Raw genomic sequence first — 24,913 nt, 5'->3', positions numbered from 1 at the left:
TAGTGCAGGAATGTCTACACCCTCTATCACCATTGTTTGTTTGAGGAGTGGGATTGAGGGGAGGAGGAGATTCAGGTAACTTCTGTTTAGTTCAAAAGTCTTTAGATCAAGTGGACCCGTAATCAAGGAGCTGTGCCCAAGTATGCAATCTAAAGAGACTCATTTATACCTGGCCCTGATACAGATGATGAATACATTTTGATCTGATGCTCTAGTGGAATGAGACCTGGGGTTCGGGGAGAGGAGATAAATATACTTAAATGTAAGAGAGGTGCACCAGATTAATATGTTCCAAAGATGGCAGCAACAATATCTCCCATCCTCTGTGTTCATCTCTGACACTCCCACCCATAGGTGGGAGCTATGTTCCCTCCCCTTGATTCTGAGTGGGCTTATGACGAACGCACAAGTGACATAATGTGAATTCTGAGGCTAGGTTAGAAAAGGCAAAAAGATTCCCCCTGGTTTTCCTGAGATGCTTGCTTTTTAAATCCCAACAAGCCCTCAAAAATGAACAAACCCCACCACTGATCCTCTAAATAATCTCAGATGATATCCAAAGATAATCTTTCTATTTACAGGTTATATTTAGAGGTTATAGTTATTTAGAGGTTACAGCTAAGATCTAGTCACTTGAATGATGTTTGGGGGTCTTCTATAAAAGTTTGAGAATGTTGTCTGTTCTGTTATCCATGTTTCTTATGCCATGAGCAACTGTGACTAATTTATCCTTACACTTTCATCCAGGAAAGAATTTATCTCTGCACAGTAATAAATGGTAACTCTATGGATATTTATAAGACATGACTGAAATTATAATAACTACATTTATTAACCACTTACTAAAGGATAAAATGCACATTATGAAGATAGACACAGGTAAAGGACCTAGGGTGTAAAGAGTTAAACATTTTCTTAAAGTTATAGAACTTTGCAATGAACTTGGAAATGGTCATATTTTACTACACTCTGCATCACGTGACTTCTACAAGGGACCATACTCCCAGCCTCTTACTAGCCATGTGTGTGTGCCTTTGGGCAAGTGGCTTGTCTGTGTTTCAATTTTCTCATCTATATAATACTACTTACATCATGTTTGTGGAGTTTAACAGTTAATACACTTTTAAAAATGTAGAATATCTTACAATATAGGTGCTTAATAAAGGTCAGCTATGAATGTTTTGTTATTATTTTATTAGACGTCTTGTCTTTCTTCCAGTTGATCCCAATATGATGGCTGAAAGCTCCTAGCTAAAATAATGATGATGATAATAGTAATAATAATAATAGCCATCATGTATTCCAGTCATTCTACTAGGTACTTTGCATAAGATAGCTGACTTCTCACAGAAACCCTGTGTCCCAGCTGTCATCATTTTCTCCCCTTCACTCACTCCTCAGGAGAATCCACACTGGGTTCCACCCTCATTACTTCACCAAATTAGCTGTCACATAGGTCAGAAATTCTGCTGAATCAACTGGTCACTGTATATGAACCAAACAATGACAATAGATCCCTACCTCCCACCATCCACAAGAATCATTTCCATGTGGAAATGGAAATTTCCATTTAAAGATTTCAGTCCACATTTAAAGACTTAAAAGTGTAGGCAGAATTTAAAACCTTTTATCAGAAGAAAATAGAAAACTATCTAAAAAGCTTTGATATTGGGAAGGATTACTTAAGCAAGACATGAAAGACATTTTTAGGCTAATCAAAAAAGAAAAATCTAACAAACTCAGCTACAGCAAAATTAAGAACTGTTATTAATGAAAAGATAACATCAATACAAGGGAAAGAATAGCCTCAAACTGGACAAAAAAAAATACTGTAATTCACTTCTGTGAAGAAGGACTAGTATCCAGATATATGAGGGCCTTCTGTAAGTAAACAAGAAAAAATGACACAGAACCAGTAGTAAATTGGGCAACCTATAGTAAGAGGCATTATACAAACAAACAAACAAACAAAAATTTAAACACACACACACACACACACACACACACACACACACACACACACACAAAACTGTAAAACCCTTGAGGTTTGTGACTATCAATGTAAAATGAGACCAGTCAGCACTGGTCTCCCTGTAACTAGTCATTGTGTTTTTGTCCTGTCAGTTTCAGCTGCTCTGCTACAGGAACAAAACTGCATTTCACCAAAAGTGATTTTTTTCCAGGGGAAGTACAATTAAAAAAAAAAAAAAAAGAAAGGGCAAGGAAAAGTGTAAATGCAAAAGAATTAATTAAGCTAATGGACTGTGGAATGTAAAATAGGGAAGGAGATAAGTGAGGACCCAGTGATTCTACTTCCAGAAATTTAACCTTAAGAAATACACATGGATGTTAGTAAAGAGGTATCTGAAAGCAGCACTGTGTGCAACGGGCAGGGTGGGGGTGGGGTGCAGAAGAGGGATAAAGGGAGAATGAAAGAAACCCAGGAGGCCAAAGCTCCCCCCACCGTCAAAAAAGGAAAAATATATAAAATAAATTAAATGCATAAATGGGACAGAGAACTCTGAAGCCATAAAATCAATGACACAGCAGAATATTCAATGACATGGAGAAAAGTTTACAGTATGTTGTGAACTTGAAAGACCAGATTATAATATACAATATGGTCTGATTCTAGTTTTATAAAAGATACACACATGGGAAAAGAACTGGAAAAGCAAAAGCAAATGACAATTGTGATTATCTATGGGTGCTATGAGAAGTATGAAAGATTATAAATTTTCTTTACATTTTTCTGTTTTCACACTTTATAAAATAAATATTATAAAATAATATTGTTCTAAACAGAAAAACAGCTATTATCATTATAAATGAACGCATATAGTTTATTTTTCTTATTCCCTTTATTCATAACCCCAGTAAAAGTAATATCAAAAATGTGTTCCAGATTTTTTGTCTGCCCAGGTCTTCTATGGCTGAGTACTCCAAGTTATCATTCCATTATGATAAAATAAATTCATACAGGATTTAGTTGTGTAAAGCTGCTTTCTGAAATGCTGCAGGGCAGTGAGAGATCCTCATTGAAAGAATAGTTAAATTCTTGAGAAGATGGACTGGCTTTTCAAATACAAAGTTCAAAAGAAACTCTGGAAAGTGTGAAAATCTTCTCTGAAGATCAGTTACATTAATGCTTCCGGTTTTTTTTTTCCCCCCTGGTGACTTTTTATTGATTTATAATCATTTTACAATGTTGTGTCAAATTCCAGTGTTCAGCACAATTTTTCAGTTATTCATGGACATATACACACTCATTGTCACATTTTTTTCTCTGTGAGTTATCATAACATTTTGTGTATATTTCCCTGTGCTATACAGTGTAGTCTATTCTACAATTTTGAAATCCCAGTCTATCCCTTCCCGCCCTCCACCCCCCTGGTAACCACAAGTCTGTATTCTCTGTCTGTGAGTCTATTTCTGTCCTTTATTTACACTTTGTTTTTGTTTGTTTGTTTGTTTTTGTTTTTGTTTTTTAGATGCCACATATGAGCGATCTCATATGGTATTTTTCTTTCTCTTTCTGGCTTACCCCACTTAGAATGACATTCTCCAGGAGCATCCATGTTGCTGCAAATGGCATTATGTTGTCGGTTTTTATGGCTGAGTAGTATTCCATTGTATAAATATACCACATCTTCTTTATCCAGTCACCTGTTGATGGACATTTAGGCTGTTTCCATGTTTTGGCTATTGTAAATAGTGCTGCTATGAACATTGGGGTGCAGGAGTCATCCTGAAGTAGATTTCCTTCTGGATACAAGCCCAGGAGTGGGATTCCTGGGTCATATGGTAAGTCTATTCCTAGTCTTTTGAGGAATCTCCACACTGTTTTCCATAGTGGCTGCACCAAACTGCATTCCCACCAGCAGTGTAGGAGGGTTCCCCTTTCTCCACAGCCTCTCCAGCATTTGTCATTTGTGGATTTTTGAATGACGGCCATTCTGACTGGTGTGAGGTGATACCTCATTGTAGTTTTGATTTGCATTTCTCTGATAATTAGTGATATTGAGCATTTTTTCATGTGCTTTTTGATCATTTGTATGTCTTCCTTGGAGAATTGCTTGTTTAGGTCTTCTGCCCGTTTTTGGATTGGGCTGTTTATTTTTTTCTTATTGAGTCGTATGAGCTGCTTATATATTCTGGAGAGCAAGCCTTTGTCGGTTTCACTTGCAAAAATTTTCTCCCATTCCGTAGGTTTTCTTCTTGTTTTATTTCTGGTTTCCTTTGCTGTGCAGAAGCTTGTAAGTTTCATTAGGTCCCATTTGTTTATTCTTGCTTTTATTTCTTCTAGGAGAAAATTTTTGACATGTATGTCAGATAATGTTTTGCCTATGTTTTCCTCTAGGAGGTTTATTGTATCTTGTCTTATGTTTAAGTCTTTAATCCATTTTGAGTTGATTTTTGTATATGGTGTAAGGGAGTGTTCTAGCTTCATTGTTTTACATGCTGCTGTCCAGTTTTCCCAACACCATTTGCTGAAGAGACTGTCTTTATTCCAATGTATATTCTTGCCTCCTTTGTCAAAGATGAGTTGACCAAAAGTTTGTGGGTTCATTTCTGGGCTCTCTATTCTGTTCCATTGGTCTATATGTCTGTTTTGGTACCAATACCATGCTGTCTTGATGACTGTAGCTCTATAGTATTGTCTGAAGTCTGGGAGAGTTATTCCTCCAGCCTCTTTCTTTCTCTTCAGTAATGCTTTGGCAATTCTAGGTCTTTGATGGTTCCATATGAATTTTATTATGATTTTTTCTAGTTCTGTGAAATATGTCCTGGGTAATTGGATAGGGATTGCATTAAATCTGTAGATTGCCTTGGGCAGTGTGACCATTTTAACAATATTGATTCATCAAGAGCATGGAATATCTTTCCATTTTTTAAAGTCTTCTTTAATTTCCTTCATCAATGGTTTATAGTTTTCTGTGTATAATTCTTTCACCTCCTTGGTTAGATTTATTCCCAGATATTTTATTACTTTGGATGCTATTTTAAAGGGGATTGTTTCTTTACTTTCTTCTTCTGTTGATTTATCGTTAGTGTAAAGAAATGCAACTGATTTTTGAACGTTAATTTTGTAACCTGCTACCTTGCTGAATTCTTCAATCAGCTCTAGTAGCTTTTGTGTGGAACTTTAAGGGTTTTCTACATATAGTAACATGTCATCAGCATATAATGACACTCTTACCTCTTCTTTTCCAATTTGGATCCCTTTTATTTCTTTCTCTTGCCTGACTGCTGTGGCTAGGACTTCCAGGACTATGTTGAATAGGAGTGGTGATAGTGGGCATCCTTGTCTTGTCCCAGATTTTAGTGGGAAGCTTTTGAGTTTTTCACCGTTGAGTACTATGCTGGCTGTAGGTTTGTCATATATAGCTTTTATTATGTTGAGATATGTTCCCTCTATACCCTCTTTGGTGAGAGTTTTTATCATAAATGGGTGTTGAATTTTATCAAATGCTTTTTCTGCATCGATTGAGATGATATTGTGGTTTTTGTCCTTTCTCTTATTGATGTGATGTACATTAATGCTTCCTGTTAACTACTGTATTCCACGTAGGAATACAGAGCATCAGACACTTATTTGATTGCAGGTACTTAGGAAACAGTAATGATGATGGTGTCTTTATAGCTATTTCATTCTACTGACTTACCAAACAATCAGAAAACATTTTCAGATTAAAGTCTGTTTAGGAACACTAAGGTAAAGCCCCAAATATTTCAAGCCTGTTCTATTTTACATCTGTATCTTAAAATATGTTCAGAAAGATTAAACCTTAGAGATTCTCGTGGATACATAGAGGTTATAAGTCCAAATGGATTAAACCTTTTCTCCAGCAACATGTCTGCTTTATCCAAGGATAAATTAGTTGTAAATATGCAGTTATCCCCGTGAAAATCCTAACAGAAAGTAAAATGCAATATAGTCCATACTAATCACAGTCCTCACTGGTAACAGGACAAAAGAAGACTTTCAGAAATCTTAAGGCATATGGCAAGTATGTGTGAGGTGCCAGACAGAAGAGGCAGGGTGAGTAGATAAAGAACAGAAATGGAATGTATTTCTTCAAAACTAACCCCTGTGAAACCTCAAAGAAAAGAAGCAAAAAAAAGGAAATCATTTGTTTATTGTACAGAAATAGTATTTGTAGTAGATAAAAAATGATAGTATCACAACTCCTGATGTCAGCACACTTCAAACAATACAAACTTTTTCTCTTGTGACAAAAGGAGTTAATGAATACACAGAGGCAGACTTAATGATGCCAACTTGCTAAGAGAATGTGTCTTGATGATTCTCAAGTTCTAAGCATAATATCAAAGCTACTCAACTATGAATATGCAGAGAATCCAAATGCATATTAATTCATCAGGAGTAAAAGTGTCAAAGTCAATGTTTTAAATGAGCATATAAATCTGTTTAAGATTTTAATTAAATCAAACATACAATTTTTAAATGCAAACATTTTCTGAACACATGATAAAATAGTAACAAATTAAGAAATATTTTCCTTTGGAGCGATTTTTCTACTAATGCTGTCTTGACTGACGTAGAATTTTTCAAATTCTAAACAAGTGGTGAGATTTTAATTTTTCATCAAAAAATATTAGGATACTTAAGATTTTATTGAGTGTGGTAGCCTCTCTTTAATGCCATAGCTCTGTATTCTAACATGCAAGCCCATTTTATCACATAAGAAAATAAAGCTTTTTACATAGGACCAAATACTATCCTCGTTTTTCATCTGGCACCGCAGAGCAAACAGCATTAGAAGGAAGCCCTGATGTTTTTCCATGTTCGACATGCAGCATTCTTTAGAATCTAGTGTATGTGTGCATTAAATAGACAATCATTCAGAGGGTAATTTTTAAATCAAATACACACTTCACCTGTCCAGGATTTGCCCAGGAGGCAGAAAGATGACTGTAACTATTTAAGACCCTCTGGATATAATGCTGACTCTTGTTTTCACGGAGATAATGAGAAAGATTTAGGTGCTCGAAGATGGCTCCTCAATCTTCCCTAATTTATCCAGTCACCAAGCACGTTCTGGATTTTATGTTCCTTCAGTACTCAAAAACCAGTTTCTGTTACAACATTTGGTAATTCTTTCTGCAGATACGTGTTAAGTGCTCGTGATGTGTGTGGGAGCCAGCGGAGCACAGAGGCTGGAACTCAAGCCTTGACTGAACAGACCACTGCATGACTCAGCTCAGCCACTTGGAGTCCCGTGACTCTGGTTAAGTTGCTTAATCTCTCTAACTTTTGTTTTATTCATCTTTCAAGTGGGATAATAATAAGTGTATTCCTATATGTAGTTTATTTTAAATATTATTTGAAAGAGTAAATGAAATAATGAATTTAAAGCTCTTAGCTTATAAATTAAGAGCTTAATCAGTGTTGGTAAATGTTAACATTATCTGTTATTATTACTACAATTACTATTGCTACAACTACTTCTGCTGCTGCTGCTGCTGCTATTCTGTACTTTAGTAAAGAGGAAGTCAAGGATATAGAGTAACCAGTGCAGATCCTGCAGAATCTCCTAGTCTTAAAAGGAGAACACACCATACACAGAGGAAATGTTAAATAACCAACTAAGTACCCTATATGAGTCTGTAACATGCAGGCAGTTGAGGCTCACAGGTGGCAGCACTGTGTAATAGTTAAGATAGAAAAATGCTGGAATCAATTGCTTCTTTTCAAATCCTTTTTCTACTACTGACCAACTGTGTCACCTAAGGCTGGTTATTCATCCTCTCTGTGCCTCTGTTTCCTCAAATGAAATAATACAAGTACATCCCAAAATAAAAAAAAAAACCCACAATTTCTTCTGTATAGCACTGGGAAGTATATTCAATATCTTGTAGTAACCTATAATGAAAAAGAATATGAACGTGAATATATGTATGTACATGTATGAATGAAACATTATGCTGTACACCAGAAATTGACATAACATTGTAAACTGACTATACTTCAATTAAAAAGAGAAAAAAGCATACGTCCCTCATAGGGTCACTGGGAGGATTAAACGAAGTAAAACACTTGTGAGAGTGCCTGGCACAAAGTGTTCACTAAATATTAGTGATCATTACATACTTCTTTGGATCAAGCTCAAGACCTAGCAGAGTGATGTGCAACCAATACTTGCTGATTTGCTAGAAGTAATGGTATGAAAACCAGACTACAGTCCTGTGATCGGAGTGTCATAAATTTGTAATAGCAGTAAAATGGATGCTCCTACAGATATCCAATTTCTAACTGAAAGCTTAAGGAGAAGAAGGACACACTGTCAGCAGCTATAAGGCAGTACATAAGGTAATATGACAAACTAAATGTAACCCATTGACATTGGGCACCCCTGTCCCTTGACTTCTTGACTAAGTCTGGTGGTAGTCCCCAAGAGTTCTGGAACTCCAAGTGCATTTCCTCAGTGTCCTTCAAACTGTATCCCATTGTCCTGTAATCTGTTCATCACTGTTTCATGGGGAAAGTAAAATGATGGGTGTTGTCCATGGTCAAACAGCTTTGGGAAACATTGATAAACACAGTTAAGTAAACTTCTCAGAAGTCTTTTATGTGTAAATCTCCAGGAGAGGATGAGATGCATATAGAATGCTTCCCCCAATGTATTCAACTGTGGAACTCTTTTCTCATAGGAAACCTATCAGTATCTTCTATTGCACAGAAAGGAGTTGGCAAAATGCTGCTTTAATTAGAAGGAAAAATCTTACAGGCAAAATAACAAGTAATATGGAGGATATTTACATATTCAAAAAAGGGAGAATTAGCATTTTGAATACCAGGAAATGCCAGAAATTTAAATGACCACTTGTATAATCCTTGCAGCCACTATGTTTCATCACCAAGATTTTACAGATGAAGAATTTGAAGCTCAAAGATTAAAACAGTCACACAGCTAGTAAGGGAAAGAGGTGGCTGTTTCCATTCATTGAAATACTTCTTAAACATCTGGAATTGCAAACTCGGAAAAAGGAAGACTGACAAGAGAAAGGTTACTCCAGGACACTATGCACAACTTCCATTTTTTCCTTTTCATCATTTCACCCTCAAAACATGTTAAATCCACTGAGAGTAAAAGAGGGAAAGTAAGTCTTAATAATACAAGAAGTGTGGAGCAAATGCAAATTGCTCTAACAAAAAGACAGGATGTCACAAAAACCAATGACTATGTTCTTTTCACACTTTAGGACCACAATTCCTTTACCCTCTACTGAGTGATTTTCACACCAGGTCCAGTGAGGTACATGAATAATGAGTATTTAACTGGTCCTGGTTTCCTTTGAATATGGAACCAGTAAAACTAATACAGACATACTTTTAAAACTGTGTGTGTGTTAAAAGAGGGACTGGGGTCTGGAATCTACACTGAACATTTTTTTCATATACATATATTTCCATCTGTATTATGTGTATATTTATTCAATAAACATGGCTAGCTAATACTGTTGTTCACTGAATAAGAATATCTTCCAACCGTGCCCACAAATGTAACCTAAAAAGTTAGTTTTACAACTTGGATATAGTTGGATTACTGAATCAGAGAGCCTGACACAGATGCATGATTTCCTGAGAGGCTACCACACCATCTCTTTGGAATAAACCTCAGAGGAACTTTGTGGACCTTGTACTACAGATTCCTTCCCTTTAGGAAATATGAAAACTCAAAGACACAGGGCCAAGAGCAGTAAAATTGCTGGGTTCTGGCCACAGACCACTTTTGCACTACCCTAGGACACTAGGGTCAGACAACATTATTTCTCACATGGAGCACTAATAATGTAATCTGTGACTTAAAAGAAGGTCACCTCTCTGAGTCAGTGACTATTACCTAATCGCTTGAAGGATTTTTCCAGACAGGTGGTCTGGAAACCTTTTACTGACTGCCACTTCTGAACTTTTTAAATCTTTTGCCACCTAGATAGCTTAGAGAAAGTTAAACAACACAACACAGCGTGCATTTTTCAGAGTATTTCCCCACACAGAACATTGTGTTACTTGATCCTCACAATAACTTCATAAGTTGGTAAGGCTGGTGGGTCCTTTCGGTCTTATTTTCAAGATACATAAACGGAAGTTGATCCAGCCACAGTGAAGCAGGGCCCCACAGGTGGAGTCCAGGGCTGTTAATACGACAGCCTTAGGACTCAGCTGTGCATGAACTGGGAAGCAGAGCGGAGTTCTCACTGAGAACTGCGCCTCAGAAAATCTTTTGATTTCTTTGCCTACATTTCACAGATATTTTTTTCTGAGACAATCAACTTTATACCACCATCACATTCACAAATATTCTGACCAAAAAGTCATGTTCATGGTATCTACAGAGTAGATGACCGTACAAAGTGTTTCTTTTTCTTCTTTCCTTCTTCTTTCGTGAAAAGACTCCCCCTTGCTGTCCGTCGAAGCATATCTTCACCAAAGTCAACACTCAGAGCTCACTGGAGAGCACTTGTGCTCGCCTCTGGCCCCGCAGCTGGACTCCAGCTGTTCAGAGTAACCAACAGATAGGTGATCTTTTCTGTCTTGCTTCAGAGAGCCTCTTTCCTGCTGGGAATTACTCCTTTCTCAAGCGCAAGGAACCTGGCGCTTTTTCGCTCCGCTGCCCTGGACAGCGCTGCCTGGGCGGCCGCTCTCCAGCAGCTGCTTTGTCCACCCGAAGAGATGTCCCCACGAGTCAGCAGTAACCAGATGAAGTCCCCACGGACCACTGTAGTCCAATACCCACCCATCTCCGCTGTGGGAGTCAGGCTTTCTCCCGGAGGGAACCCCAGGAATCTAGTTTAAAGAAAACTCCCTACGTCCCACCCACCTCCCCAACCCGCTCCCAGCCCCGGGGGAAACTGGAAAACCAGGAGGCATTCCTCTTCTCTGCGCTGTAGATACGCGCCCAGCAGCCATGTGGACTGCAGTGGGACAGGCGAGTGAGTCCTTCCGGTCCGCGAACGCAGGCAGGGTAACAAATAGCGGGCATCAAAGAAGTTACTGGGAAGAGAGAGCGCCCTTAAAGTCATTCAGTTGGCTACTCCGTAGAGAAGGGTGGAGAAGAGCCGTGAGCGACGAAATTCCTGTAGCCAAATTGCCAACGGAATAAAATTAGCCAGACTGGCTACCCCAGGACGGGCAGACTCGCCGCGGAGCGAGAAACCCAGGCTGAAGCAGGTTGAGCCGTGCGCCAAGTTCAGGTGCAAAAGCGCGCAGGCCAGCTGGTAGACTCGGGATTTCTCGGTTACCACCTTGACAGCGTCTACTGAAGTCAAATGCTAGGTTAAGGTGACCCTTAAGGGAGGCTTGAGGAAATGGTGGTAAGACCTAAAAAGGCATGACACGTCCAGTTCGCCAAGTTTTTCATAAGAGAAGAGCGGGAAAGCGCCACGACTCCCCGTTACGCCGATGAATACGCGAGTCTCCCAGCCCCACCCCTGCAGCCGTGATGCAAAGAGGACAAATCATGAACGTAGGAAAAGGGGCCAAAAAAAAGAAAGAAAACCCCAGAGGGAGAGGGGAGGGAGGTGGTGAGAGGAGTCAGCGGGCAGTCTCCAACCACTAGGGCGAGAAGGAGCGCGGTCTGGGGAAACAAACTCCGCATAAATAATTTGAGTTCGGAGTCCAGTGCTTTCAGAGACTCGGAGTGCACCTCCCCAGCTTCGCCCGAATCGAGAAAAGGCAGAGCAGGGAAAGGGGCCAGAGACGCGACAGAGATCAGCCGAGGTGACAGGTGGGACGTTGCGCCGGGAAACACCCGCGGGAGGAAGAGCAGAGCCGGGCTCGCCGGGAGCGCGGGAAGAAGGGAGCGGAGGCGGGAAGGGAGCGGGCCTCGGAGGAAGCCCAGGAAGCGCTGCATGGACAGCATGCGTTTCTCCGGGAGCCCCGGCGCGGGGCCCGCTGGCAACTCCAGCCTGTGGTGGCCTCTGGCCGCCAGCGGTGCCAACGCCAGCCGGGAAACGGAGGCGCTCGGAAAAGACGGCGATCCGCAGAGGGACGCGCGCAACGAGGAGGTGGCCAAGCTGGAGATCGCTGTGCTAGCCGTGATTTTCGTGGTGGCCGTGCTGGGTAACAGCAGTGTATTGCTGGCGCTGCACCGCACGCCTTCCAAAAAGTCCCGCATGCACCTCTTCATCCGCCACCTCAGCCTAGCAGACCTGGCCGTCGCTTTCTTCCAGGTGCTGCCTCAGCTGTGCTGGGACATCACCTACCGTTTCCGTGGACCCGACGGGCTGTGCCGCGTGGTGAAGCACCTGCAGGTGTTCGCCATGTTCGCCTCGGCTTACATGCTCGTGGTCATGACCGCCGACCGCTACATCGCTGTGTGCCACCCGCTGAAGACGCTGCAGCAGCCCGCGCGCCGCTCGCGCCTCATGATCGCCGCCGCCTGGGTGCTGAGCTTCGTGCTGAGCACGCCGCAGTACTTCGTCTTCTCCGTGGTCGAGGTGAACAACGTCACCAAGGCCTACGACTGCTGGGCCAACTTCATCCAGCCCTGGGGGCTCCCCGCCTACGTGACCTGGATGACCGGCGGCATCTTCGTGGCACCCGTGGTCATCCTTGGTACTTGCTACGGCTTCATCTGCTACCACATCTGGCGCAACGTCCGCGGAAAGACAGCAGCGCGCCAAGAGAAGGGTAACCGCGCCAAGGGCGCGGGTGGCACCTTCCACAAGGGGCTCCTGCTCGAGCCGTGTGTCAGCAGTGTGAAGATCATTTCCCGCGCCAAGATCCGCACGGTGAAGATGACCTTCGTCATCGTGACGGCTTACATCGTTTGCTGGGCGCCCTTTTTCATCATCCAGATGTGGTCTGTCTGGGATAAGAATTTGCTCTGGGTCGGTAGGTGTCGGGACGATGGAGGAAGGTGCAGGAAATGGGGCCGCGTGTGGGGGGTGGGGGAGGAGGGAGAGGAAACAGAATTTCTTTTCATAATTTCCTCTATGTTAATAGTTCTTAAACTTCTGTGTGCATAAGAATGACATCTTGCGTGAGATTGTTAAAAGGCAAGTTCGTGGTGTCCCCACCCCAGACATTTTGATTCAGTAGATCTGGAATGAGGCTCCGGAATCTGCACTTGTAGCATGCAATGATAATGCTCCTAAAAGCACAAATTCAGAAACTGTGCCCTACAGTCAGCCACACAATTACAAAACAGAATAAAGACTTTTTTTTTTTTTGCCAAAGCACTAACCACTGTGTTAATACCCCTGCTTTGAAGTTTATTAGATTCAGAGAAATATTTTTGTTGTCACAACTGCTTTTTGCTAGCTTGTGAAAAATATCATAATGTAAAAATTAAATCAGTAATTTTAATCTGGCATTTAGCTAATGTTCCATTTCCTATCATAATCTTTTAACTTTTTCCTACAATTACCTTAACAATTTCCCCCAGTATTTCAAAGCAGGACTATTGATAAACTCTGAATGTTTTTTAGGCTAATTCATTAGTCTTTAGCACTAACTTGACCACACAGCTGTACACCTCTCCACACAATTCTTGTAATCGTTTTCTGAGAATGTCCTCTGCACCTACTAGGTTGTGTGATTTTAGTTCCTTCAAAAACTAGAAAAACTAATTTCACAAGAACTTACCCCCAAAACATTATTTAATAATGTAGTTTGAAAAAAATCTTTTTGTTTAATAAGGAAAAAAATTTTTCAAATCAAATATATTATAGAAATAATACTGACAAAAACTGTAGTTGGGAAATAGGTATCTGGGAAGGAGTGTCCCCTTTTGTTATTTGGAATTGGAGTAGGAAGTATTTGTGATATACTTTGAAAATCGTATGTGCAGATAAAACACTGGAGAGTGAATTTATTTCAAACAAATAAAAATTCTTGCATGGCTATAATAGCACCGATGATGAAAACTACAACATAAATGCTATATATTTGGTTTACCACTTCCTGTCTTGCTTGATCCTGGCAGCCTCTTAATTATTGCCAATCAAATAAAAACTTTCAGTCTACTTATTGCTTTATCAGGATTTAGACACAATTACTAAAAAATTCTTCACTTGTGCATAGGTATGTTAATGATTTCCATTCTTTTTGAGAACAGTCTTAGCCATGGATCATGATCACCTTTAACAGTAGTGTCAGCACAAAGTATGATTAAATAACCTGTAATTTATTCTGGCATAACATGAGTGAAGAGATCCAGGTTTATATTTAATAATCCAGGGAAAGTCAGCCCTTGCTGATTATTCTTATCTTTAGAAAAGGTATACTATGAGGGCAACAGCTCTACTGTGAAAGGTTATAATATTTATGTAGCTTATCAGTGCAAATACATATAAAATAATTCAAAAGACTGTTAGAATTTCCAAATTCATCTGTTCTTAATAATGTAATTCAATTGTTCAATCCACAAAGATGGTTTTATTTTAAAATTAAAAGAAGCTTCTCTTTTTTCTTTTAATTTTTTTTAATGGAGGTACTGGGGATTGAACCTAGGACCTTGTGCATGTTAAGTCGGCACTCTACCACTGAGCTATTACCCTGCTCCCAAAGAAATTTCTAATTAACCAAAGAAAAACAACCAAACATTGTATCCTTCAGAGACCTATATTTCAACTATTCCCTTCTGTATAGTTTTCTTATTAAAAGGACATGTCTAATTTTAAAAATTAAAAAAAAACTAAACAAGTTCCATAATGTCATATTTTTGCCTGAGTTATTAGGATAGATACAATTTGGTATACATGTCTATTGACTCTGGAAATTTCACTGCAATTACAGCCATTCTGTAAGTGTGGTGCCCATTGGCACATGCTAGTGCTAACACAAAGGATTCAAAAATTTTTAAATAAATTATTTAATATTCTTAACGCTTTGAAAGTTCCACTGGTTCAATTTAAATATTTTAATTGTGGTTTAAAATACCTGAATCACTTTCAAAGTCTCTTGCTTACAAAAATATTTTATAACCATGCAATTTCCATACACCAGCCATTTTGCTGACTGATAAACAAAATACTTCATTTTCTATATTGACCCATAACATTTTCCCCACTTTCATTAATCAATGGAAAAATGAGTTTATCCACTGTTCAGTTATTTGCATCTGACTATTTAAATTCTCTCCCCTTATGTTTTCCATACAGAGTCCGAAAACCCAGCCACCACCATCACTGCATTGCTGGCCTCCTTGAATAGTTGCTGCAATCCCTGGATATACATGTTTTTTAGTGGCCATCTCCTGCAAGACTGTGTCCAGAGCTTCCCATGCTGCCAAAACATGAAGCAAACGTTCAACAAAGGAGATTCTGACAGTATGAGCCGAAGACAGACTTCTTTCACTAACAACAGAAGCCCAACAAACAGTATGGGCACATGGAAAGACTCGCCTAAATCTTCCAAGTCCATCAAATTCATTCCTGTTTCAACCTGACTCTTGTTAATGGACTTTTTGACCCGTTGGCTGAATCCAGCGAGAAACTATTAGAACAAATGAACTTACATGAGATAAGCATAAATCAATTTCTTGGGTACAAGATTGTGTTTCTAGTTGCATTTTCAACATTGCTACAACACAGAGCTATGAATTGTTTTATTTGGAATGTTAATTTAAAAAAAAACATCCTACACTAAAATTTGCAGGCCTAGTTCCCAGAAATAACAGAAGTTGTATTTCTGAAGGAAAAATCATAACCACCCTGGCTGTATATTTTGCTGTAGGTTTCTTTTCTTTTTATTTCTGACATAACTAAGGCTTGATTGATTCAGAAGTCATACAGTGTAGGGGCATTATTGCTGAAAAAAAATGAGCTCGTTATCAGCCTTAATGTTTGAAAGGAATCAGAAGAGATTTTGGAGAAATTATGTTTCCAGCCAATAAAATCAATTTATGTATCAGAAAATGTAGCCTCAAACTGTGGCCTGGGGATGGGCATGGTGCCTTGGAGAGGCATGCGTACTTGAGGCATACTGAGCAGGGGGTGCCCTTTCCAGAGGGGAAAGAGGCAAGTTCTGTTAGAAGATATAAATCACCTAAATTTAAAATCAATAACGTTAGAACTGGCAGTTCCTTCTTTTGGTTCCTCATATTTTGTTGGTTGTAAACAGCAGGATTACCAAGATGCTGAAGGTTAGAGACAAAACTGGCCAATAATATCTTTTTTTTTTTGTCCTGCAGCAAGGTCGCTTTAAAGCCATATTTGTATGAGGAATGCTCAGTTTTATTAGAAGGGTAGATTGCCCAAGGTACTATGTAGACTTTCTCGAGAAGACTGTAAACATGTTTTGATCAGTGTTACGTTATATCCTTACGTAACACGTGCTATGCTGGATATTAACACCATCAGTGCTTCACATTTGGGGGGTCCAGATTCATAGATAATGTAAGAGTCTCCTGAAGAATGACTCAGGATATTGAGTGTCCCCTCCTCATGTTTAAGTAATAACTTGGTCTTCCCTTCCGATCTCCTACCCATCTAACAGTTTCATAGTAGAGGAGAAGCAGGGTTGGGGGCAGGATGAGGTGGGGAGATAAAAAGACAGCAATTCTGCCTTTAGTCTGGCTTCCTTCATGATTAAATGTATGACTTTAGGCAGATGACTTAAAAATGCATAAAGCCTCCATGTCCTTGGCTGTACAATGGAGCTGACAACATTTACCTCACAGGGTTGTTGTGAGAACTAAACGGAATCACTTGTGTGAAAAGATCTTCATAAACTGTCAAGTGCTATATGAATGTTGATATTCTTCGGTCGGGGTGGGGGTTGAGGGACAGGGGTCTTCAAAATTGCCCAGCTTTTTCCTGTTTACTTTTCATCGACCAGAATTTCTTGGTTTCATGTCTGGGATATAAAAATCCTAAAATGTAAATATAGCTCTGCTGATTCATTGGAAAGCATTGCCAGTGGCCAACTAAAGTCTAAGTCCTGTCTAATCAAAGTTTTCCAATTTAAAGAGAGAACCTGCTTTCCTTTGAAAGCAGGTAAATCAAAGCCAGCCAAGAGCATCAATTTCTTTCATTTCTAAACAGTAATGAATTACAACACTACTTGGCTGTTGTTACTGCATTTTTTTAGCTATTTTGTCTGGCTCCTTCACCTTCTTGGAGACCATGCAATGACTTGAGAGTACATCATAAATATTTTGCATCCCTTAGAGGAAGTAATAGTTCTTTTAATAGAATTTTTCTTTTTTTAACTTTGTAGATAAGAAACTGAGGACTGAATGGCACTGTGAGAACTTGGAACCATCAACCTCACTCCTCTTCATTCTCCTATCTTTCCAAATTCTCAGGCCTTTTACTCCCTAGATTGATAAGCCTAAAAACATGTTTGCAGATGTCTTACAGAGACTGAGCACTCAGGTTTTAGAATTCTGCTTTTTAAAAGTAACAAAGGGCACTGTCCAGTATGAGCCATAAATTAAGTTAATCAATTCTTCATTACTTGAGTCAAAGCAGCATCTCTGTATCCTTGCCCTCTGTTAACGTTGTCAGCCTTTTTCACAACTTCTCTCTGACCACTCAAAGCAAAAGTTTTTTGGGTTGGAACAAAGATGAGTCCACTTTTTTTGTAAATCCAATTCCAAACCTCATGGTTCTTGTATAGATTGTTTCAAAGTGCTGACGTGTATCACCAAGTAAATAAATTCAGTTTGAATCATTTCTAGGAACATCTTTCAAATAACGTACATATTAACCTACCCAGCTGCTTTTTCTCTTTTTAAATACAACAGGAGATGAGATAGCAGCAAAGGGGCTAGAGAGACACCAGAAGATCTGAGTCTAGTTCTGCACTAGGCAAATATATGGTCTTGTTCTCTGTGGTTTCATCTGGGAAGCTTAACTTACCTAGCTGCTAAACATTCTTAATGTTATATACCCAGAAATGTCATTCTATGTCCCAAAACAATATTCCAAATTGGAAAAGTCCTGCTTGTCTATGCTGGGAAGGGATTTTTCTTTCTTGAGCAAAGAGAAGACCAGAGACATTATAACAAACAAAGGCTTGCAAACAAGGATAAATGTGTTGCCTCACCTTATTTTATTTTGCAGAGTTACCTGTGGGAAAATGCTCCAAGTACACAATATTAATGTATCTATGTGAGTATATGGAATGTAATTAATAAAAAAATCCACTGGTAAGAAGAAACTGATGGTACATCTATTGAGCATTTGATAAATATAAATTGATGATGATAAAACATTTTAAAGTACATACTAAATGCATAATGGGTTAATTTTTGGACATGTATCTTTAAAGTATAAAAATATCTTTGAAGGAAATTAGTGATATTCTTTGGTTAATTATATATTTGTCCTACACACAAACTTTCCATCATCGTCAAAGAAGTCTCATGCCATGACTGAGAAAAGGGTGTGGTTTTTAAAGAGAAAAAAATCAAGTACTCTTAATAACATGCAGTACGCTCCCAAACTTATTACAGTTATTAGAATGGACAATTATTGATGGCTAAAAAACACAACTTTCATTCTATTATTACACAAGTAAAGTAATCTGATTAAGTTAACATTTTATGTTTTTCCAACACTAAAACCTATTTTTTCTGGTGTAATTGGCACTCAAAGCTTTAAATTATAGCTTTAGAGTTTGACTCTACAACTAAAGTATAACTAGAAGCCATCTAGGGAAAAACTGAGCCTAATCATTAACCCCAATTATCAGAGAATAGGCTCCTTTAAACCCACATAAATTGGGCCCTAATGGATTTTTATACCGGAGGCAACCACTCTGTTCAGAGTAAGCCCAGGGCAGGGCCTTCTGGGATGCTAGTCCTGAAGGTGTAGAAGCAGCCACTTTATCCCTGCCCTCTCCCTTCCTATGGCCTTTTTAGTACTACTCAGTGTCATCGGCAACACTTAACGTCATGACTAGCAAGTGGAGAGTAAATATTAGAGAATGCTTCCTGATTACAATCTGACCTCTGCCAATTTGAGCAAAAATTAAAGAGGTATTCATAAAAAGTTATTTCCTTTAAATCCCTAAGAGAGCCTTAAGTGGACTGAAGCACACAAATTGTGTGATTTCATTGCACACATAGAATAATATTGTTCTAACTCAATTTTTAGGTACATTAAATTATCATAAATGAAAATGTATATGTGACCTATAGTATGTTAGCATCAAAATATACATTATGGGTGATAATTAAATGCCATTATTTTTTCTTTTTATTATGTATATATATAAAATACATGTATCACATCTTTTTATATTAATTAATATTTGAAAATTTTAAAATGTTAAAGAGTGAATTAAGTAATTTGTGTTCCAAGATCAAGTCAGCAAATTCAGAAAGGGAAATCTGAGAATAAATCTAATAGTAATATCACAATAATTGACAGTTAGTATTAATATAAAATAACTGGTATTTCCACCCATGAAAGTAGTTGTCTTTATATCACAGGATTTCTGACTTAATATATTCTATTATACTTTAGCTCATTATTGTAACAAATTTATTAAGAATTAATGTTGTACATTTAGTATTCCATTTTTGGAACTATTTTTCAAATGTTACAGTATCACATATCTTATCATGCTATTAGAACTTCAGTGTGTTTTCTTCGGGTAACTGTATGATCATGGTTTTGATAGGTGTTGAAATCTTTTGTGATTGTATCTAATATTCGGTCCTTTAGAGAAAAAAATGGTTTGTGATATTATACTGAAATAACTATTGTATTTATTATTCACTTTTATTGTGTATTAACTTGATCTATAAATAAAAATAAATATCAAATTTGTTTGAAGAATGGACAAAGAAGGTATGTGTGTGTATATACACACACATACAATGGACTATTAAACCCAGCCATAAAAAGAAATTCTGACATTTGCAGAAACATGAATGGACCTAGAGAATATTATGCTTAGTGAAATAAATCAGACAGAGAAAGGCAAATACTAAATGATATCATCATGTGTATATATATATACACACACATACACACACACATATATATATATATATCACTTACATGTGGAACCTAAAAATAACACAAATAAATGTATAGCAAAACAGAAACAGACTCCCAGATATAGAAAACAAACTTATGGTTACCAAAGGGGAGAGAGAAGGGAAGAGGGACAAATTAGGGGTATAGGATTAACAGATACAAACTACTATGTATAAAGTAGATAAGCAACAAGGATAAATTGTATAGTACAGGGAATTATAGTCATTATCTTATAATAACTTATAATGGAGTATAATCTAATCTGCAAAAATACTGGATCACTATGTTACACACCTGAAGCTAATATTATAAAACAACTATACTTCAATAAAAAACATGTTTGATCAAAAGAAAGGAAAAATAAATATCAAATTTGTCTGAAATAATTCTCTTATAGCCTAGCTTAATAATGAAGTATATTTCAAGTTAATTATGCTGATTTTGAAAAAACATAGACTTGCTTTACACGAGTAGCTATTGATAGGTTTATACTTGAGCACAAATATGTTATATCTATATTCTTCAACTATAGCAAGAACAGGTGAAACTTTGTAACTGTCTTTTCAATAAATTATAATCACAAAAGCAACTTACTTTTTTTACAGTATGTATTAAGACAACCAAAAATTGGGTTACCTGAAATCATATGTGTCATCCTAGCCTAAAAATGTCATCTCAGTTTATTTTTTCTAGAAATTGGTGAGACTGACTTCTGGGCCCAAATATCAAGACTTTTCTCATTTAAGTCTTTAAAATTGAAATTCTTTACTCCACAGGCTAATGAACTCAAATCATATTAACTTTCAACTTATGTTGTAACATTTTGTTTTTCTCTTACAAATGAAACCCTAATAACATTAACTAAAAGGCTTATTTGGGGTTTGGCTTAAATTCTAGAAACAGTGAATGCTCGGAATGGAAGAAAGGGAATTTGAAGCCTATTTTAAAATACTGGGATTTTTTTTTCAAAACTCACTGTTATTTTAAAACACTTTTAAAATTTTAAGAATAAATAGGATTTCTACCAAAGCATATTTTCACAAAGTTCTATGAATCAGGTAGAACTAAAATAATAGTGCCACTGTATACCAGAAGAGACTCATAAAGAAATGCACTAGCATAGAATTCATTCTTTCATTCATTTTCTATATTCATCCTTTCTTAATCTCTGGAGTTAAATATTTCTTTCCTTCTGCTTCCTAGGTGCCCTCTAAACACTTTCACTATGACACATATAAAAGTGACTTGCACTGTTGGTTTATTGGTCTGCCTTCTCCATGACACTCATATTATGTTTATCTTTAAAATAAAAGATACGTCCTTTTCACATTTCCATCTGCATATGGTAGATGCTGTCTATAATACAGATATTGCAAATACAGATATATATGGTAATCCATATGTTAAACATTGTGAGAGTTTAATAACAGTGAGAAGCTTTAATTACAAGAAGCAGCATTGTATGATTTAAAAAAAAAAAAAGTACTAAACCAAGGAATCAAAAATCCCAGTTTTCCACTGTCGATAGCAGAACAGCCTTGGGAAAATCACTTGAATGAATTTGGAGAGTCTAAGTGATATCATCTTGGTTGGAAAAAATGAATTTACTGATTCAAATTCAAACTTAAAATAATCTTATTAGAAAGGCTTTGTCACCACCACAGTAATGGGCACTTGTCCCTAAGCACAACTCAGTGGCAATTCAGCAGATCTGAAGTTAAAGTGTATATTTATCCCCCTCCGCAAATCCCAGCTACCATGGTTCACCAAGTCATCCATGTTTTGACCACAGCCACATCTCCTTAACTTGTGTGTCCCAAGTATCTACTGCCTGGACGGATGTCTTAAATCTCGAGCTCTCTGCGCTCACTCTTTAATATCCAAATAAAATAGTTTTAACCTCATTTTATGTGTTGTGCAAAGTTTGTGACTTTCCCTAGATCTAAGAGGAATCCTGAATACTATTATCAATTCCTCCTTCTGTTCAACTCTCAGTCCACAGCTCATTAGTTTACTTCTCATGACTTTTTCTTTACTCCTTCTCCCTAACACTTCTTCTGACAACTCTCTGAGCACTTGGTTGTCCTGAGTGATGAGATTCCTCTGAAGGATGGCATATCATTTAGGGGTTTAGCTCATGCCTCAGAAGAGACAGTCATTCATACGTACTGTTTTAAAGATCCATGGCCATCCCTTCTAAGGGGGATTAATCACTAATTACTCTTGCCTTTAGGACTTCGCTGGCTGCCATCTTACTCACATTTCTTCTCTCAACGAAAACCCCAAATCCTTGTTTTTCCAAAGCCAGAAATTAACCTTTCTTCCACTTCATTTTGTAGAATTATTTAACTTTTATTTGTCTAAAACATTCTTACTTAGACTTTGTCTTTCAATGCATTGTCTGTAAGGTATTTTCTCAAGCAGAAGAGCCATTCTCATCCCCAAAGGAATGTTGTCTTTTTCCAAGATCAAAGAGTTCAAGCTGCATTGAGCTTTCTAAATAGCCTCTTTTTTCATTTTTTTATACTTGTAATGAAACAGATATAGGGTACCTAAATAATTCAGATTTTGTCTTTTTTATGCATTTGTGTAACTTTCGCACAATTGATATTTCTCAGTGTTGGACTGCCCTCTGTTCCCACAGGTATACAGTTATAAGACCATCTCAAAATACTTTATCAGATAGTCACCTCACAATACTTTAAGGTGGAGGCCAATTTGGGATGACTGGTTTTCTCTTCCTTTTTGATTATTGTATATATTCTTTTTTGCTCATGTAGAAATTCTATACCATCCCTTTCCATAGCAGTCAAGCATAAGCAAATGCACAGGGTAATGTGAAATACAGCTAATAGATACAGATAAATAATATATGTTACTTTTCAGAGCAGTTTTAAGTTCACAGTGAAATTGAGTGGAAAGTACAGAGGTATCCCATATATCCCCTACCCCTACACATGCATCACCTCTCCCATTATCAGCATCCCCTACCGCAGTGGTACATTTGCTATAATCTATGAGCCTACATTGACACATCATTATCACCCAGAGTCCAAAGTTTACATTACAGTTGTACATTCTGTGGCTTTGGACAAATGTGTAACGACATGTACCACCATTAGAGTATCATACAGAGTATTCTCCTCTCTGCTCCACTATTCATCCATCCCACACCCTCATCCCACCCAGAAACCACTGATCTATTTACTCTCTCTCTATATATATAGTTTTTTGTGTTATATTTTTGTTGCTACTGTGTCTTTAATGCCCTGACCTAGATCTTTGCTCCAGCTTACCTAATTATTAATGTAAAACAGTATCATATAACATAGATTCAGCAACAACTCTAAGATATTTTAAAACAAATGGAAACACAAGAAAACCATCCTGTGACAGTTAATCTTCCACCTGGCCCCAGACATTTGTCAAAACTTCTGCTAAAGACATTTATACTCCTCTCCTCTTTCCCCTTTTCCCTCCCCCTCATTCCAGCTCTGAAGCATTCTCTCTTTCCCCGCCTCTGCTTTCTAGCTGTGGCTCAGCTTTTAGGCAATAGCACCAGAATGTTCAAAGGAACAGGGCTCTTTCACAAGCTGAATGTGACTGACGTGCCTTGCCCTGCAGTTCGTCAATGAGAAATGTAGAACCAAGAACATGAAAAAAATGCTTACTCTTAAGGAGCTCTTGAAAGGAAAAGAACAGTCTATAAACAGTGATAGCCCTTAGAAAACCCGAAGAATCCAAACACTGTCTTTGGAGGTAACAAAGCTTGGATAAGAGTCTTCTCTAACTCCAATTGAAAAAAAAAAAAAAAAAAAAAAAGCAACACCAACACACAAAATATGAACATTTTAGAGGTATTTCAACTGATAATTAGCCTTCAGTTGTTTCGTTTTTGTAGAAACACCACTTACTACTGCATCAAAATAACCTACCCTACTCCTTAACCAAAATCGTGCAGAAAATGGTTAAGCTGCTTGGGGTGGAAACAGTGACAAAGAGAGGAAGAAAATCAGCCATTTGGAAGTTTTTGTAAATATGTATAAATGTCTTTTCCCTTCATTTCTATTTTAAGTTACAACATATCTAGGGAAGAATTCTGAAGGAACTTCAATAGGGTGGTTACAGTCTAGATAACTATAAAAATCAGCCTCCAGGGATTTTCTTTAATGGCTTACTTACCTAAGCAAAACTAGTAATTCCCTTTAATAAATACACAAACCATTCAACACAGAAAGGGAGCTGTAATCTTTAGTACATAGAAATATTTAACATATAGTCAATGGGTGATTACACACATAGTGTGGGAATGAATGTTTTGAGTAGGTGAATAAGATATTTTTTGGTGTAAAACATGGTCTAAGTATATCAGAGTTCATCTGTTTCAAAACCATTCACTGCCCTTTCCGTTTGTGTTATGGGAGTGTGAGTCTGTGAATTTCAGTGCCTGCAGACATTCCAGGAGATATAAAAAGTTCCGGATCTTTGGAAAATAAAATGTTAATATGATTTATATCATCACTGGGATGAGGAGCTACTAAAATTAACCTTTACCATTTCGAACCTTTTGATTCATGAATTTCTCGTAGAAATTAGAAATGTGACCAGCTTAACAGTTCTATTGGTAAATGAAAGATGAAGAAAGTCCTACCATTAAGTTTTATGAATTTTAATATTCTTTCTGAATATTTTATGCTTAATTGGGTGTTATTTTTCTCTCTTGTTCAGAAGGGATAGATACATCAGAAAATACGTCTCTGGACATTTCAGGAAGTGGGGAGAAAAATTCTCATCAGCTGTACTTTTCAAACTTTGAACCCTATTTCTAGCCATCTTGTAGCATGCCCTTCCATCTGCCTGTCCATCTCTGGGTTGAGTTGGGGGCAGGGTGCTGGAGCTAAAGATAAGTCTCTATGCTAGACTATTTTATTTCTCAATCTGAAAATTC

The 24,913-nt window shown here is 37.8% G+C and overlaps 1 protein-coding gene and 1 long non-coding RNA gene across 2 annotated transcripts; both read left to right on the top strand.

Annotated features, from left to right (window-relative positions):
* Window positions 1-2,827: 2,827 nt before the first annotated feature.
* On the top strand, window positions 2,828-23,026 carry LOC116667656. Its single transcript, XR_004324597.1, has 3 exons — window positions 2,828-2,912; window positions 10,485-10,489; window positions 23,017-23,026. It is a non-coding gene; the product is annotated as an uncharacterized LOC116667656 (long non-coding RNA).
* On the top strand, window positions 11,240-19,752 carry AVPR1A (arginine vasopressin receptor 1A). Its single transcript, XM_006192369.3, has 2 exons — window positions 11,240-12,862; window positions 15,133-19,752. Exons 1-2 carry the CDS (start codon window positions 11,878-11,880, stop codon window positions 15,417-15,419), a joined length of 1,272 nt encoding a protein of 423 aa, XP_006192431.3. The 5' UTR covers window positions 11,240-11,877; the 3' UTR covers window positions 15,420-19,752.
* Window positions 23,027-24,913: the final 1,887 nt, after the last annotated feature.

This window comes from Camelus ferus, chromosome 12 (assembly GCF_009834535.1).
Source record: "Camelus ferus isolate YT-003-E chromosome 12, BCGSAC_Cfer_1.0, whole genome shotgun sequence".
Taxonomy (NCBI): Eukaryota; Metazoa; Chordata; class Mammalia; order Artiodactyla; family Camelidae; genus Camelus; species Camelus ferus.
The sequence above is the reverse complement of the archived record's forward strand: the minus strand, read 5'-3'. Positions and strand labels throughout refer to the sequence as shown.